We start from the raw sequence: 19,723 nt of genomic DNA, 5'->3' as shown, positions 1-19,723 counted from the left end.
TTAATTCAAACCCTGGCTAGTATATAGTTCTTGTAAGCCATGTACGCTGGCTTTGTTCTACAATAAATAAACATAAAAAAAAAGAAAAGAAAAAAAAGGAAGCTCTAAGATTTAATCAAAAATAATTTGTGTTCCAAAACTGAACGAACGTTTTATGGGTTTGGAACGACATGAGGGTGAGTAATTAATGACAGAATTTGCATTTTTGGGTACTTATAAGTACCTTAGATGTACATTTTATTACTTTAAAAGTATTAATATGTACCTAACGTGTACATTTTGTTAACCTTTGAAAGGAAACTGCTCCAGTGACAGATTTGTACTTTTCTGAGAGTGATCCACAAAATCAAGGTTAAATGCAGCTCTGTATGCAGTTCTTTCAACACAGTCTTATGGAAATTCGTAACTATTTTACGTTTTGGTGAGTTAGTGGTTACCTGTAATTCGTATGAATTTCAATCTCATTTCTACATCTTCGTATGATCTGCTTACGCCCCACTGATGGTTATGTTTAGAGGTGGACCTTCATCCTTGCTTTTTTCGTGCAAATGAATACAAAATCGCCACCTCGTAAAATAGTTACGTTTTCCCATTAGATCAAGTTGGCTCTTCACGTTAAACTGAGTGAGATTGAATGAGATTACAACAGAAGCAGTCTTGAATTGACATACTGAAGTGAGGTGTTTAATAAATAAGAGCATCAACAACACAACAAAAGCTTGCTTTATGTATACTGTACATACACATACAGTATATATATATATATATATATATTCATATTTATATTTATATTCTGACCGTATAAACTATATAAATATGCCATGCAGTCCTCATAACTTAAACGACCAATAATTTACAGAGTGAGGTAGGGTAGGAGGCGACTGGGTTGCGATGTCATAGAGAGATCTGAAAAGGGGCGGAGTCTCGGATCACTGATGTTGGCAGTGCCGCTGTTGTTATTATTGACGGGTGGGAGGGGCTTATGACAGGTGGCTGCAGTGGATTGGCTGAGACAATATGTCAGTCAATGCCTCCATGAGTTGCGGCTGAGGACGCACACACAAGCGGCGTTGATTCGGATGAACCTCCAGGCGATCTGGTTTTTGTAGGACGTTAACGCCCGCACGAAGGTGTGCACGTTGGTGCAATAAGAGTTCCAGTGCTTGTTGTCGATCCCACGACAGCTAGAGGTTCCTGCTTTAACGCCGCTGACTCCTTGACCCGGCTTGGGGGCCCCGACGGGCTTCGACACTCGGCACGTGGTCTCGTAGAACATCTGCTTCTTCACGACGTTGTTGATGCGAACATGTGGCAGCACTGTGACTTCATTGCCTGCTAAGTCTGTGGCTTGGGTCAGGTTGCCGACCCAGTGCTCTTCGCTGTCGCACACCGAGTACTCGCCGCGATGCAAGAAGTCGTTGGCCTTCCGCCGGACTCGTGGGCGCCTGGGGCTCCCCGTATCATTTTCCGTAGGTACCACGTCGCTAAACAGTACGCGAGGTGAATGGTAACGGCGCTTGTTGAAGAGTTTGGGGTCCACGTTGGGGATTAGGTCGTCATAGTGCGAGTCCTGCTTGGATTGGCCGTGAGGCCTGGGTGAGTGATGCGCTGCTGCGTGCTGATTGGCTGGCCCCTGCGCCTGGGTGTGGCCTCCCATGATGAGTGCAGCCTGGACGCTGAGCAGGACCAGTGTCAACGACCTCATGGGCACTCGTCCTGCTAGCAAAGAGACATTTAAGATAGTCAACGACATGGAAATGAGCATTGGTCAAGTTTTTAGAAACAGTTTGCTTTCTGTCAGTAAGGTGGCCTGGCTGTTTAAAATGTCAGCAGGAATAAAGAACTGTTCATATGGAAGATATTACTGAGCTATGCATGAAGAATCTGACATCTGTATGAATTTCACGAAAGCTGTCGAAACATGTCCAGGGCATATTTCAACCAAAAAATCGAGAGGGAAAAACATACAAAAAAATTAGATATAGAAAATTAAGCCTCTTTTAAGTATAGTATAATAATAATATAGAAATATTATTACAATTTAAAACAATGCTTTTCTATTTGAATATATTTTAAAATGTAATTTATTTCTGTGATCAAAACTGAATTTTCAGCATCTCCAATCCTTTCATTACTCCAGTCTTCAGTGTCACATGATCCTTCAGAATCATTCTAATATAACATTTCTGATTATTATCAGTGTTGAAAACAGTTGTGCTGATTAACATTTTTGTAGAAACAATGATACATTGAATTTCAGGATTCTTTGATTAATAGAAAGTTCAAAAGAACAGCATTTATTTCAAACAGAAATTTCTGTAAGAATATAGGTGTCCGCAACACAATTTTTAAGGGGGTGTTTCAAGCTTTCGAAAATGTTTTTGAAAATTATACTATCATCATCTGCATGCTACAGAAAATGCACATTTGTGAAAACGGTGATGCCATGCTCATGCATGTTACGTGTTTAGTCTACAGGTCTGTGCTACTTGCCTGGCATTTATAATACAGCACTTTTAGTCAATTTCACTGATCGTTGAAAATGAGAATCACTTTGACAACATTGTTGTCTGTATGCAGAACTTTTAAAAAAAGCGCGAAGGAAAAGCCTTTCTGTCTTTAGTACATCTTTCATTGTGTAAATGTACTTTTTGTAATGAAGGTTGACCCCTAACCCCACCCCTAAAAACATGACCATCAGTGGGGTGTAAGCAGATCGTACAGAAACGTATGAAAGAGATTTAATGAACTCGAATTACCCACCAATTTACCAAAACATAAAATAGTTACAAATTGAGATGAGGTGTTGAAAAGTCAATACTGCCACTTTTGATCAATTTAAAGCATTGTTGCCGAATAATATTACTAATTTCTTTGTTAAAAAATGCATTTCAGACAGTGTGTGAGTGTATAGAGTATATCTCTGCTCACTGACCTGTGAAATGTTTAGAGTTGAAGTGAAGGCCCAGTGGGCTGCTAGAGCCGGAGTCCAGTGCAGGCTGACCCCCAAGCGCCTGCCATCAGGACTGGCCTGTGTGTCTGCTGCTTTCTGTAAAACACACACACACACACACACACACACACACACACACCATGGCTCTTTAGGTACAACAACATCCAAGTATATGCATTCAGCAGAATCTTCAAAGCTGCATACATAAAAATAAATAAGGTCAATGACGCGTAAACTATACATATTCCGAAGTGTTTACAGTCTAGAACAAAAGTCTGAAAAACATATTTGTCTCTCAGTATTCACATCAGAAATGCACTCTTTGCAGAGAAATATTTTTTTAACAGTAATGTTGAGTATAAACCTTTAAAGAAAAGCAATTATATATGCTTCAGTAGAAGCTAGACATTTTAGTTACTTAAATATATAAGTAAATAAAATATTTTTAAGTCTTAAAATGTAAGTGCAAAAATGCTGGTGAAGAACTACATACAGTACACTACAAAGCATCGTTAATAATATAATCAAGTAAGTCAAGACTCCATGTTGACATTTTTGTATATTGATATTTTGCAATAAACTTGAAATATACTGTTTTTATATTTATAGTCAAGGTTACAAATTATTTTTAAATCATACTATTGTAATTTGAGTTCATTTGCAATGCTAAGTCTTGTGCTGCTTAACTTTTTTGTATGCCTTATTGTACAGTAAAGTTTTTAATATTGTGAATCACCTCTGAGCTAAATGTTTTTTTTGAATTAAAAGGACAAAATACATGGAAAAAGTACTTCTGAAACCACAGAAAGGTCAGGGTTACACTCTATTTACCCATGTGCTGAGTCACTTCAGCTGCCTGCAACATTTAACCACCTAAAGTGTAATTCCATTAAACGTGTGATATTTGACACTTCATAATGAGACCTCTGCCCCATCTAAACCAGAAACTAAAAGTGTTTCATTAGAAACCATCCATCAGGCTGAGCTTTCTGAACTGATATTAAAAATGCCACATATTGAAGCGTTAATAGAGTTGGAAATAAACAAGGAATTCATTTCAAAAGAGAGCTCAGTAAGCAACAGACCTTATTATTGCATCACCAACAATAAATAACATCTAATTTTGATATGTAAACTAAATTGGATTATGATTAATATTACCTGCATGGCTTAAAAGCAAAAACATCCAAAAGCAATTTCCAAAAGCAATCCAAAGCAATTTAGTTCTAGTCCCTGCAGACATCAGCCTCTTCCATATTTACACCATGAATAAGAAACATCCGTACAAAATTTATTGTGACTAAAGAAACCAAGTAAACAGGTTGATTTAAAGTCAATATTTATGAAATAATTATTTAGAGACAGTCGCAGCACGATCCTGCTCACCCAGTGCCTATGATCACGTTTACTGTAAAATCCAGTACACTGTGAAACAGAGAGACAAGCCTGTTTCCAAACACTGCCACTCTATTTATAAGGCAAAGCAGTGAACAGGCGCAATGCCAAGTCTGTGCTGGCATAGTCTCGTAGTCTCCTTGTTTGCAAATTTATAATGTTTATTGTGCACCGATAGTGATATTGATCAAAATACATTGCACAATGTCTTTGCTCTTACGTAGCGTTCATAAAGGTTTGATGGTGGGATATTTGAAATGAAATGCAGTTTGCGCAGTTTTAAGCGTGGTCTGAAGATGCAGCCCTCAACTTTGATATTCAGAGAATAGTGAGCAGATGGTCTGCAATCTGTACGCCGTGGCTTTCAGCTGATCACGCTTTGTGTGTGATTGTATGACTGTGTGTGTACTTGTGTGAAAAAACACAAACAGGCCAAAAAAAAAAAAAAAGGCCTTAATCATTATGCTTGTTTTATCTAAGCATCCTCCAAAAATATTACATATAATATATTATAATATAATACACAAAATGTATATACACATGCATATGTAGATGTTTTATAATATATATATATTTATTATTATTTACATTAAGACTTTTCTTATGCTCACCATAAAATCTCAAATTGATAAAAAATACATTAAAAACAGTAATATTGTGAAATATTTTCACAGTTTAAAATGAAATGTTTTGAATATCTGAATATATTTTGAAATGTTATTAACAGCTGTGATCAAAGCTGAATTTTCCAGTCTTCAGTCTTCATACTTTTGTGGAAACATAAGCATAATTTGTGGACAATTTTCTCATGATTCTTTGATGAATAATGCACATTTTCCATGCATTCTATGCATTTCTCCCAGAATAAAAAGAAGAAAAAAAAAAGGTCAAAGGCGGTTTGGGTCAAAGACAAAAAGGGGTTCTATATCAAAAATCTTGTTAGACATATTTAAAACAAGAATCGTTAGATGACATTACAAGACTATTTAAGGATCACAGTGCAGCCCCAAAAACTTTATTGTCATTTTATATCTACCAGTCTTGGCCACTATCCTTCAAACCACTAGGTTTTACCCATTTGTCAGCAAGTTTTTTAATCAATTACAATATAATACAATTAAGTATGATAATGTATGCTTTTATATATTTTAATAAGTACAGGTCAGTAAGTTGTTTCATTTTTTTTTTCTTCATAAATATATGTATCTGTTACGCTGAATGATGATGGAGCATTATTTCACTCATATTTGAACATTATTCCAAAAGTTATTTGAAACATTAAGGTAGACACTTTTCTGATTGTGTGTTATGATAAATCTTCTTTCAGCATACTTTTTTTTTTTAATTTCTAAATATATCACAGATAGAAAACCACAGATAGAAAACGTGCTTTATTCCCATTCACCACTAGAGGGCAAACCTGCACTAACATTTCCTCCACACATCTGGGAGTAAAAACAGGCCTTCATTGTCACTGCAGCTCTGCACAAGACAGCAAGACATAGACTAAACTCTCAAGCAAACAATCAGGACGGAACCAGAGCTTAAAAACAATAAAGCCATGCAGCATAAGCATATACTGGCTCTCTTGCTGTGTATATGTTTGGCTGTATATGTTTTGCAGCTGAGGATCGGCTGTCAAACTGAGGCCACACCCGGTGTTTGCGTCTGGGGCCGCTCTCACACGCATGATACTGCCCAGATGCCACCTAACCTAACCTAACCTAACCTAACCTAACCTAACACTGTGCTTTCACTTACATGACTACACTGCGTATGAACGCCAGCATTTTTTTGCAGTGTTGCAATAAAATTAACAATAATATTAATATTGAAAATCTTGATTGTCAGTGTTGCAAACACCTTGTGTTGGCTGCTCTTTGTGTTTGAGAATTCATTACGAGGTTTTAAATCACACCTGGTAAGGAATATTCCAGGTTCATTAAAAGTGAAGCTCAACCAGCAGCATTTGTGGCATAATGCTGATTACCACAAAACTCATTTCCACTGGTCTATCCTTAAAAAAAAAAAAAAGGCAAAAATCTGGGTTATAGTGAGGCACTTACACTAGAAGTGAAAAAGAAGTGTATATAATTGTACTGAATGTGCACTTGTTGTGTTCATCAAATCTTAAACGTATATTTTTTTAAAAAGCTGCACTTGCAAATAATGTACTATTAATGAAATAAAAGGACCACTTAAGTGCACTTAAAGAGAGTTCACTTTCAAGTCTGTTTCTTAACACACTTTCAAAAAAGTGCACTTTGTAATGTCAAAAGTTTTACTTAAAATATATGTAAATCATTATGTTTTAATAATCTTTGGACTTTTTAAAAGAAGTACACTTATTTGGATTTTTTGACTAACATACTAAAGCACATTTGAAGTACTTGATTATCATTTTAACTGTAGTGTTATATGCTAATACATTTAATATATTTTAAAAGTACTCAATTTCGGCGTCATTAAAAATGTGTCATTACAAATATATTTAAAAAACACAATTCATACAAAAGAAATTACATTAAAGTATACTTATTGCATATTTAATACATTTTAACTATATTTCAAAGACAACATAAGCAATTATGAAATTACATGTAAAGATGTACTTAAATCCTACTTAAGTACAGTAAGTCAAAAAGCACTCTTAAGTTCAGCTAATTGCATTCAACATAACTTTAAACTATAACACTTTAATTTAATTGTAAATAACATGCAGTTAAGTACTGAAAACATTACATTTAGTTTAGTATATTATTTTCTTTTAATTCTAGTTAATGAAACCAGTTATAAATGTTACAAATAAAATATATGACCCTGGACCACAAAACCAGTCCAAAACCAATAAGGGTAAACTTTTCGAAATTGAGATTTATACATTCTCTGAAAGCTGAATAAATCAATGGAAAATCTGAAAATCTGGAATCTGAGGGTGCAACAAAATTTTACGTGAGTGCACACACACACACACACACACACACACACACACACACACACACACACACACGTGTAAAATATGTGTATTAACACCCCATAAAAATGACAAGAACGGTTTTATGGCTCAACTGATACACAGTTTAAAACAAATTTAATTATTCAATTACAAGCTTCACATTTCTGCTTTTAAATACTCCAAAGATTGGTCCATGTTGCAGTTTTACATATAGCTTAACTTGGTTTGAAACTAAAACTGCTTTAAAAGCATTGCAAATATTAACCAAGTTCTCTCATAACCTTTATGAAACATTTGGACTCTGACCTAAATTTTTGACCCCAACACACTTTAAGTAACCTGATTATAAAATGTTTTGATTCTTATTTGGAAAGCTATGGAGCTGCTGCTCTCTAGTAAAGTTCTCCATGAAGGGCCACGGCGCTCCACACCAGCACATGTGCGCCATGTATAAACACACACTCATCAAACTGATACACAGCCACTAGCTCTCTAGTCCTGCGGCGCTGAGTACACTTTGTTTTTGAATACTACATAAATTAGCTCTGAACTCCCTTTGGCGAAACCTTTATAAACACACCGCGCAGCGCAGCCACCGAGGGTCAAAAGGGTTTACTGAAGACCTCCATCCTGCGCCGCTCTCAGTGTACTTTTTCTTCACTCACAGACTTTCCTAACGTCTAACATTCATCACATGAGTGCAGATACAGGCTGGTACCTGAAACAGTCTCTGGCAGGAATTGGTGATGACAGGAGGGGTTTCTGAGAGATTACAGTGGTTTGAGGTTTGTGGTTGTTATCCATTCTGTTTATCTGAATGGTAAAAATAACACAAGACATCATGGCCTACCTTCCTGTAGAGGGAAAAAAGGAGGGAAAGTTGATCTGCACATGTAAAAGCAGATATTTACTTTGCTTTCACTGCGAATAAACATAAAAAGTCACTCAAAATCCAAGCACATGTCTAAAAATATTTTCCCGCCAAAACACTTTCCTAATTATTATGCATGAGCTCATATTTCACCAAGCTACTTCTCTGATTATTTGCATTTAAAAAAAAAATGATCGCATCAATATCGGCTAAAAACAGCTAATTAAAACACTCAAAAGAAGTGCTGACCAGTTAAAGTTGTTAAAATATCCACTTTCCATACCTTTAACAGGAATTCCTGAAATCCGTCCCTCCCATTTAACTACAATAACGGCGTGTTTTCATATGAGCTTTAATTCATGCTTAATGACTTAGGGAAAGCCACAAATGAGCCTCATAAAACAAGGCTCTTAAATCTGTTTTGAGCGATTCATCTCCATTAATGACCAGCAATGCTGAAGCAGACACTGTTCAAGTCATTCTTTTTTACGAGCGTAAACTTTGTGCTAATTAACGTTTAAGTATTTTGACATCATAGTTCTCACAGTAATGTCTGTTTATTTTAGCAACACTTTGTTATATCTGTTTGTATGTAAAATGCCGTAGAACAATTGAAATGTGTTCATGTCAGACGATACATTTTCTGCTATGTAAGCTACATAGTATGGTACTGTGTTATGGCAAAAGTAGTATGCAAGTACACTTAAAAAAAACAAGACGTACAAAGAATTTTCACTCAGAAGGTCGAGTAACGCATTGAATTAAAATGGACATTTTGAAGAAAGACTGATATAGTAGTTTACCCCTGTTTTGCATACCCTCTGTTTGTATTTGCATTTCAACATTAGCGTAAAATAGTAAACTCATTGTCTTAAACTGAGAAATTGCTAGTAAATTTCACAAAAATAATTACTAAGAAACTCAAATAAGACATTGAATTGAAATGTGAAATTTTAGTAGTATTTTTTTAATCTTAAACATACTTAAGTATTGAAAGTAAAAGTACAAGTAAATGCAAAATGGAAAAGAAAGAGCATTTTATTGTAAAACTTTAATAATATGTGTTATTTACAACTTTGACATGTCTTTTTTATTTTTACAGTATAGGTTCAGTTTCATACATTTAAAAACTGTACAGTATGTGTTTTTTCTCTATGCATACAATATCTGGATGACTTAGTACACTTACCAAAATGTACAGTATACAACAGAGTATACTGCAGTGGGTACTGTAAAATGTATGTAGTAAGGGTTTGTGACAAAAATATACTGTTTGAAAAGTGTAACATTACGTAATGTGTCCTATTTCGCCTACTGTTCAATAAAAATAAAAAAAAGCATGCATGCTTAGTATACTGTGGAAGCTTGTTTATGCCACGGGATAAAAAAAAATAAGAAAGGTAATTGTGCCTTTTATCTCACAATTCAGATAACTGACTTAAGACTTTTTTAAATGGAAATATAAATTTGTAGGTATAAACAAAAAAATAATAATAAATAAAATATTGCAAGACGCCAAAATTCTATCATAATTACATTGCCCCCCACCCCCAGTTTTTTAGGCTTCTGTAGTATTTTGGACTGTATAGCTATATTAATATAAAAACTAAAAAGGAGACAACGTAATGATTGAAGATGAATTTGTAAATTACAAAATCACATTCTACACTATTTGCACTTGTGTTCCTTGACATAAATTATGTAACATAGCATCAAGGGTAGATCAGACACATTTCTTTTTTCTTTCTTACTGAATGCATGTCAGTAGGTTTAGCGACCTGTTAAAAGATTTGGTTGTGAGTGTCAACATTGTATTTTGTGAAAGCGCACAGCTCTTCTGAGGTGCTGACAACACTTCACAGATAATGAAGTAGTGCTAAAGACAGATGGCCTGTTTTTATCAACAAATGACAAAAGAAGAGAGGGGGAGACAAAGAGAAATGGAGAGAATGAGAATGAGAAATAGCCGAGCATTTGTCCGACAGACTTCACAGAGTTATTCAAATAGCAAATTACATTTCAGAGCTCCTGTTGGCACAGAACACTGTTTGTCTCCTAACTAAATGCTGCAAATGCATGTGGTCTAGTAGTGTGTGTGTGTGTGTGTGTGTGTGTAGCAACAGCAATATGTATTTTGCAATGCATATGCAGTATCACACACACAATAAATGCATTTAAGCTGGAATACTCCTAAACTCAGTGGTGTATAAAGTACCTGAAAGCCATACTCAAGTAAAAGTACAGATATCTTACCAGAAAATGACTTTGGTAGAAGTTGAAGTCACCGTTTAGAATATTACTTGAGTTAAAATCTTAAAGTATGTGATATTTATTGTACTTCAGTACGAAAAGTATTTTTTAAATCTTAAACATACTTAAGTATTGAAAGTAAAAGTACAAGTAAATACAAAATGGAAAAGAAGCAAATAAATATATATAAAAAAAGTTTATATACGGCTTGAGTAGCACGATTGTGTTCAGTTTTAACTCTTTCTTCCATTTTATATTTTTGGATAAAAATAAGAAGCACTTCATCTGGTACTTAGTGTCTTTCAGTCCAACGTAAGAAAACATTTCTGGAATCTGCATATGAAATAGCATTTAGATGTATTTACACAGTATCTTAAAGGGGACATGGATGCATTTAACCTGCAGTTACAGATGGATAAATAATGTTTTGTTTTTAACATAAAACGTTGAATACTGATATTTGAAATGATTTAAAACAAGAAAAATTTGCAGAAAAACGGTAGGCTACTCTTTGTGTGATATAGATTAAGTTAACTATATTAAATTATATAAACATAGAAAAGTATACAGAAGCATTTATGCCGTCTACAATTTAGAATGCCTTGAATTTTGAGTTTTAATAGATTAATAAATCACGTGCGTGCACTCTCTGTGATATACTTGATAATGTCAGATCGCACATCATTACGAGTACACTTACCATATTATCGCAGACGATGCTGTATCGTACACCCCAGACTCGACTTGAGTGGAAAATGAATTATCCGTGGTTGTGCGCGCAGCCGCACACTTTTTTGCACCTGAGCAAATGTGTTTTTAGGAGTCTAACTTGCAAACGGCAGACCACTGATTCGTCAAACCTACTTTCCTGCAGTCCGTGTTCTTCTGACTTCTGACTATTTTGTAGTAAGTAACGAATATGCTTCGGGGAAATGTATCGGAGTAAAAGTATACATTTTAATTAGGAAATGTAGTGGAGTAAAAGTAAAAGTTGGCTGAAGTATAAAAACTCAAGTAAAGTACAGATACTCCCAAAAAATACTTAAGTACTGTAACGAAGTATTATTACTTAATTACATTACACCACTGCCTAAACTATGGTAATCTGTGTGAATGCAAATTGATCTGATTTCTGTTTTGATATTTAACCCTATCAGTCTTTTGTAACGATTGTAACAGCATTGCACAGCTGTTTTGGACTCAGCACAGTTTTCAAAATTCTGTCATTATTTAAACACATTCATGTTATTACTTTCTTTCTTTTGTGGAAAGAGAAATAAAAAGAGAGAACAAAGCTTCAAAACTTCCTAAAAGCACAATTAAAATTTAATTAAAGTTGTTCATATGCCTGTTGTTTATATTTTACAGCAGGTTGGGAACAAATATTTTTATAGTAATTTAATATAGTAATAACATAGGAATATAAGGAATAGTTTTACATTTAAATTTACATTTAGTCATTTAGCAGACGCTTTTATCTAAAGCGACTTACAACTGAGGACAATGAAAACAATCAAAATCAACAAAAGAGCAATGATATGCAAGTGCTATAACAAGTTTCAGTTAGCCTAACGCAATACACATAGCAAGGTTTTTTAAAATGATAAAATAAATAAAAATAAAACAGATAGAATAGAAAAAGAATAGAGCAAGCTAGTGTTAGAGGCCTTTTTGCTTTTTGTTAATTGTATAATAAATAAAAGAAAATAAATAGATAGAATACAAAAAGAGAAGCTAGAGTTAGTTGTTGTTTTTTAAAGAAAACAAGCAGTTAGTAAATGAATAGAGTGCAAGTGTAAAAGGGGCTAGTTTTCTTTTTAAGAATAGAATTAGAATAGGGAGTGCTAGAGTTTGAGGGTCAAGTAAAGATGGAAGAGATGTGTTTTTAGCCGATTCTTGAAGATGGCTAAGGACTCAGCTGCTCGGACTGAGTTGGGCAGGTCATTCCACCAGGAGGGAACATTTAATGTAAATGTCTGTGAAAGTGATTTTGTGCCTCTTTGGGATGGCACAATAATGCACCGTTCACTTGCAGAATGCAAGCTTCTAGAGGGCACATAAGTCTGAAGTAATGAATTTAGGTAAAGGGGTGCAGAGCCAGTGGTGGTTTTGCAGGCAAACATTACTGCCTTTAATTTTATGCGAGATCGTCGGATCATCAGGATGGAATGAGAGGTAGATTTGAGTGTCATCAGCATAGCAGTGATATGAAAAGCCATGTTTCTGAATGACAGAACCTAGTGATGCCATTTAGACAGAGAAGAGAAGATGTCCAAGAACTGAACCCTGATGCACCCCAGTAGTTAGATTATGTTTAGTATCATTTTTACTCATGTGATTCTAAATCATTCTATACTGTTATTTCTTCCACAGTGAACAAAAAGGAATTTGAAAGGAATATTCTCTTTTCTAGAATGATGCTTCATAGTGACAGTGTTTGGCAAGCTAGACATGTATAAAACTGTATTATCTATCTATCTATCTATCTATCTATCTATCTATCTATCGTTTAATGTAATTTAATGTAATTTAATTTGATTTAATTGACAAATGTGCCCATTGCGGACTGTTGTTATATCGAGATAAGCTGTTCTTGTTCAAAATGTCTCCCTTTTGTGTTCCACAGAAAAATAACAACATAAAATAAATAATGAATATTTAATAAATTTAATGTGTGAACTGTTATTGCACTGCATTAAATAATTTATTTATTTTATACTCTATCTATCTATCTATCTATCTATCTATCTATTATCTATCTATCTATCTATCTATCTATCTATCTATCTATCTATCTATCTATCTATCTATCTATCTATCTAAAAAAAAAAACGCATCTGTGGAAACATGTAAATACCACAGAAGCGTTGCCCTGACCTGTGTCTGCACCATGATCTGAGGCAACCATCACACATTGCATAAAGCAAATCTTTCACGGTTATCTTTGGGGAATATGCATGAAAATGAGACTTCCGCACACAGAACTCAGGAGAAATGTGTCTGAAAGCCGCACTGAACTTGAGGAGTGATTGTATTTATTTCTGTTGAACAGTTGAAGAATAACATTAGAGCCTCCAGATGGAATACCAACATTATTATGTTACTAATGAGTTGCACAAACACATATGGCCACATATACATACAGTACGTATACACACATGGATGTCTGTACATCGTAAATTTGGCAAAAGACAAAGCCACCATTGCGACAGCTGTGAAATTGTATTTTAAACACAGCTGCTGTTTTATAGACAGTGCAACAGTGGAAAGGAAGTAGTGTGAAATTTGTTTAGGATGTGAGAGCATTGTGCTAAAAATCATTCTGCTCAAAAATTCTCATCGGCTGAAAACTATTACCTGCAAATGTGTCCAGATGCCTTAGCTGACAAAAATTACGAACTTTTTATTTATTTTTTTTTAACTGGAAATTATATAAATTATTAAGATACAATAAAAGAAAACGGTAACACTTTACAATATGGTTCATTAGTTAACATTAGTTAACTACTTTAGTTAACATGAACTAAACATGAACAATACTTCTACAGCATTTATTAATCTTAGTTAATGTTAATTTCAACATTTACTACTGCATTATTAAAATCAAAAGTTGTGCTTGTTAACATTAGTTAATGCGCTGTGAATTAACATGAACTAATTATGAACAACTGTATTTTCATTAACTAACATTAACAAAGATTAATAAATACCGTAATAAATGTATTTTTCATTGTTTGTTCATGTTAGTTAATACATTAACTAACATTAACTAATGGAACCTTATTGTAAAGTGTTACCAGGAAAACATGGAATCAAAGTGAATTTTGTCAATTTCTGCTAATTTTTAAGGTGACATTGGCTGTTTTTGTATGCGGCACATTCTTTGGCTCTGTCACATGATGTGATGCTTGTACAGGCTGTTGTCTTTGTCAGAGCTCACAGGCATGAGAAATCACTTGAGGTGAGCTCTCCAATAGCTCACAGGACAGCCAAATGTTTCCCAAACAAACCTGAAGACTTCCTGGATAGGCTGACAGCTAAGATCATTTAGAGCCTTTCCTCCAAACATTTTAAACAGATGGAGGCGAGTGGACAAGGCCTGTAAGTGAGCATTGTACACCATTTGTGTCCCCTAAGTCTTGGTTAGAATTCAGCGCTGCTTTTAGAATTATATAACTGTTTCTTGATTAAATCTAAAACATCAGCACTGTTGCAATGCACAACTCCCACTCTGAACAGTTGATTTGATATGGCTTTGAGCCTTGTGTTTGGTGCCAACACTAAATTATGGGAAGATTAGTTCATTTGTTTTCACACTGTGCTGCAGCCAAATCGGCCCATTGCTTTTTGAGAAATTTAAAGAGTTTCTGATTTTTGTGAGCTACGTGTTACTGATTACTACTGGTTGCTAGGGAATAACATTTAGTGAAGAAAATGACACGTAAGTGTACATACGTAAGCGCGTACATAAGTAATTCATAAAATAACACTGAAGTAGCTAATGCACAAATGAATCCTTGAATAAGCCAAATTTCCTCACTGGAGCTGCTTACTGAATGCTGAAGCATTACTCAAAGGTGATGTGTGCAATTTTGTTCAGTGCCAAAGTATGTTCTAATATCCTAAACTTAATATACAGAGACATATTTAAATAAGCCATTGGTAAGCTGACTACCTAAAAAGTGTAAACACTGTGGTCTGTTTGTTTGAGAATCCCGACCTGAGATTTTGCCAAAAGTATCGTTACCCAGCTATGGTCGCAAATTCTGTTATTGCTACAATAGTTCAACGATTCTGCATTTCCTGAAAATTAGCATTTGCTAACAGCAAACTTGTGTGGTTGAAATACAGTTCCCAATCTGTGGTTAGTATGATGTGGACTTAAATAGATCATGCTTTTGGACACAATAAACATGCTAACATGCAATTCGTTCTATATATTTCTTTTTTTTTCTTCTTTTTTTTTTTTTTGCATAAATTAATTTTGCATTGGTAATGTTACAGTTCAATATCTATGTTAATATTTTCAGATTATAAATTTAAATGTATATGTAAATACAAATTAAATGTATTTTTTTATGAAAACACTCTATATCTTTCATTACATTAAGTGTATATACATTTTAGTCTATACATTTTAGTGTTGACAATCAGCGCTGTTTTTTAAAAGTATGCATGTGCATACATTTTTGAAGTATGATGCAAGATGGAGCAATGAATCAAATCAAATAAAAACAATGAATTAGTTGTTGCATACATGTTTGTTACTGCAGCATCTCTGAGAAATAAGGATGTGGAGAAAACTGCTAACTGAGGAGGTGTTTACTGACATTGTTCTTAAATAAAAATGGATGTTCATTTACACAACAATGGTGTTTTGGACTTTTGAAAATGGGTTTCAAAGTGCAAGTTTTTGAAACTCATATCTACGAAAATGTGAATTTGTGAAAACGGTGACGTCATACACAGCATATCACCTGTTCAGTCTATAGGTGTGTGCACAGATGCATAGTGTTTCTTTACAAAGCGGAATGGTCAACTACTGGCCTGGCATGAATCATACAGCAACTTTAGTTGCTTTCGAAGATCTGTGTAAACGGGGTTCATTTTAACATTTTAACGCGAAGGAAAAACCTTTCCGGTTTTAGTTTATTCAAAGTGACTTACAAATGAGGACAATAGAAGCAATCAAAACCAACAACAAAAGAGCAATAATATGTAAATGCTGTGACAAGTCTCGGTTATTCTAATGCAGTACACGTTGTAAGGCTTTTTTCAGGACGGAATCAAAGGTAGAGTGTCATCAGCTTAGCAGTGATATGAAAAGCCATGTTTCTGAATGACAGAACCTAGTGATGCCATGTAGACAGAAAAGAGAAGTGGTCCAAGAACTGAGCCCTGAGGCACCCCAATAGCTAGATGTTGTGACTTGGACACCTCACCCCTCCAAGGTACCTTGAAGGACCTGTCTCAGAGATAAGACTCAAACTACTGGAGTGCAGTTCCTGAGATGCCCTTTGCCAGTAGGTTTGACAGGAGGACCTGTAGTTTAAACATGTCAAAAGCAGTGGACAGATCCAGCAAATAAGGGAAGCATTCCATAGGTTAAAAAGTACAGCATACTTTTATTGTGCTTATTCCAGAGTTCTGAAGAGCAATTAATTGGAAATGCAGTGACTGGTTCTTTAATATTGTTAGCTAGTGGATAAAAAATAACTTTTTTTAACCATTTGCCAATTTGTAGACAAACTGCTAATTCCTATCAGTCAAATTAAATTACATGGTTTTCTAAATAAATGTTATGGTTTGCAAAGCTACTCCATTTCCCACACTGTGTCTACCACAGATCTCATTTCAAGAAGAAATGTAGTCACTGGTGCCTAAGCTAAACATTTAGCATTGTTAGCTAGTGCGTATAAAAATAACTTTTCCTTTTAAGGAAAGAAAATTCTACTAGAGCAGCAAGTCCTCTAAATTAACAAACCTGACAATCCTTATTCACCGAAGCTCTGAGAGGACGCTGTAATTAGCAAAGGGTGAACAGTAGCGGCTGAATTAAACTCATAATGACAGACATTTTAAGCCCAAGGCGAATGTTTTTATCAATTTGTTTCAGGAGATTTTGGCATGTCTCGTTAAGAGGGTGATATGTTGCTAACTGAAGTCTGAGTGAGGTTGAGATTGTACGGTGGCATGAGGAAGTAGGAATCATTTTTCATTGACAACTCAATGAATATCACATTGAGTGCAATTATGCAAAGAAGATGAGCTAATGCAGCACGATTTAAAAGATTATTCAAATGGTGGCTGATTGCTAACTATCTTTTCACTCGGTACAAGACATTCAATCCGACTTGCGCTTCAGCTTCATTCTCAAATGAGCCATGATATTTAGTTTCAAGCATGATTTTATGGTGCTTTAATGCCACTTCTGAATTAGCAGTACTTGCTTTAGTGAGAACTCAGCTCACAAAACAACAAAAGTTTGGTATTAATGGATCTACACCAGGGCTTAAATACACATACATTGGAGGAATTCAGTAAAAATGAATTACACCTGTTGATAACGTCATATATTTGCACTGTCTAGGATGCAGCAGACTAGCAATGGCCATTGATAATGACGCAGCACTGTGTCATTGCTTTTAGTGCCTGGTTAAACTGGATTTCAGGTGGTTAGTCAATAAGATGCAGGTGCAAAACCATGTGCAACTGTGAGTTCACTCCACTGAGCTGCCAAGTTTGTTACAGAAAATGTCCTAAACCTTCAGCCTACTATAGCTAGAGATTTCTGGATCGTGTTCTTTGGGAACGTATTTGTTTGTCTCTCCTGTCCCATGTGGCTCATAACGTCTCAATGGCCTGCGAATTTCAGAAGTGTGACGGTGTTTAAAGTTCTCCTAATGAACTCTCCCAAACTGTCATTGCCAGTCAGGCCTTGAGAGACATAAAGCTGACCAGGAATCTTTTTTTTTTCACTGTTCGACGTTCATAATTGTTCCACTGTTTTTTCAAGTCCTCAATGTTTGTTGGTGGGAAAACCTTGAACGTCTGTCTAACGTCTTTTCCATAACATTGGAGTTTTACAGCCTTGACATTCAACAATTTCTGCATGACACATGGCTATGTTTTAGTCAATGCTATGCTACACTATGGAATTAGAGATGGGCTTGCCAAGCATGAATTCTTGTCGTTACGCTGTTGGGAGGAGAGCTGTACTCGTTCCTCTTGACTTAGTCTCAATGGGTTTAACATCTTTCATTGTGGCCGTTCCTGTTCAAAACAGTTGCTTTAAACTTGACCTTCGGCTGTCTGCACTCATCTTAACATAATTTACCATAGCTGACAGCCAGGAAATATATATGGCTTCATGCATAGCCTTCTACCAGACGGCTGACAGAAAGATTCGTGGTCAAAGAACAGTTTTAAAAAGTTACTTGAAAGTGAAAGGTGTCAAACTACTACACTGCAATAGTTTCTTTTGCACCTTTACAACCCTTTGCTACTCATAGTGAAAATACTGCATATCCTCTTTATGTTGGTGGATAGACAGATATGACGCTTTTGAACAAAAAAATGGCCCTGCATGATGATCTACTCTGTGAAAAAGAAGTACACTTTGGCATTAAAAAAGGTGTTACGTAAAAAAATGCTTTAAAATAATTTACTTACAGTAAAAGAAAAAAGGCTTTAAAAGAATATACAAGCGCAAAAAAAATATTTTTCCCCCACACTTAATTGTATGTTAATTGCAATTGAATGAACATTTATAATTTTATAATAAATGCAAATAGTTGACTAAAGCACATGTAATGTCATAATTACTTCTATAGTATTTGAAATATGGTTAAAGTGTACTGCTGAATGTACTGACAAGCATTCTTGGTAAACTAAATATATATTTTAATGTCATTTATATTAAAATTTGTATGTTGTATCATTAAATATATTTGTAATTGCACATTTGTAATGGTAAATTTGCAATTTAGTACATTTAAAATATATTATCTTTAAATGTAACAGTACTTTACATGTGCTTAAGTATGTTAGTAAACACATCAAAATAAGTGTACTTTAAAGCATGACAAAATATTATTAAAACAGTGATTTAAAATGTACTTTTTATTTTGACATTATTACAAAGTGCGCATTTTAAAACCTAGTGTATTGTACCTAAGTGTGTTAAGAAACAGTTAAAAAAGCAAACTCTCTTCAAGTACAGGCCTTAAATTTCAATAATATAATACTATCTGCAAATACAGTTTTTTTTTATTATTTTAAGAATTGAAGTATCAATACAATGAAGCACATTTCTTAATCACAAGGGCTGAACCCAGCTGTTCATACGTACCCCAACAAATATGAGATAAAGTGATGTGCGACAGATGTGCTAATTCCTTCCTGGCTAATTCTTATCTTTATACACACATACAAATGTGATTAGATGTTCGACTGAGTTGTCAAAGATAATTGCATTCTTATGTTGATTGGAAAAGTCAGTTATATTGACACTCGAAATGAGCGATCAGCTATGCAGTGATTCACTGAAAGCAGTATAATATACACTTAATATAAATATAAATTACACACACACATACACACACACACACACACACACACACACACATCATAATTTATGGTGATCTTTTGTTCTTTTTAGAGCTTGACAGCTTCCATTCCAACTTGAAGAGGAATTAGAAAATTGTGTGGGTTTCGAAGAACGCAAGGGTGAGTACATGATGATTGACCTTTCACTTCTCAGTAATGTATTCCTTTGAGATTTAAATGATTTCAGCAA

General features: G+C 34.8%; 1 protein-coding gene across 2 annotated transcripts in view; it reads right to left on the bottom strand.

Annotated features, from left to right (window-relative positions):
* Positions 1 to 778: 778 nt before the first annotated feature.
* The window catches only part of LOC107696968 (neurotrophin-7), a 27,653-nt gene continuing 8,708 nt past the window's right edge, over positions 779 to 19,723 (bottom strand). Inside the window, exons 2-3 of one of the 2 annotated variants that reach the window (XM_016497548.1) lie at positions 2,936 to 3,049; positions 779 to 1,719 (exon numbers count right to left, since the gene is read on the bottom strand). In XM_016497548.1, the coding sequence (XP_016353034.1) occupies positions 1,025 to 1,705 (681 nt within the window). In that variant the 5' untranslated portion in view covers positions 1,706 to 1,719; positions 2,936 to 3,049 and the 3' untranslated portion in view covers positions 779 to 1,024. The remainder of the gene's footprint in view (positions 1,720 to 2,935; positions 3,050 to 19,723) is intronic. The other variant, XM_016497547.1, reaches the window with a different exon arrangement.

Source organism: Sinocyclocheilus anshuiensis, unplaced genomic scaffold, assembly GCF_001515605.1.
Source record: "Sinocyclocheilus anshuiensis isolate Anshui unplaced genomic scaffold, SAMN03320099.WGS_v1.1 scaffold130, whole genome shotgun sequence".
NCBI lineage: Eukaryota > Metazoa > Chordata > Actinopteri > Cypriniformes > Cyprinidae > Sinocyclocheilus > Sinocyclocheilus anshuiensis.
This window is presented reverse-complemented; position numbering and strand designations above follow the sequence as displayed.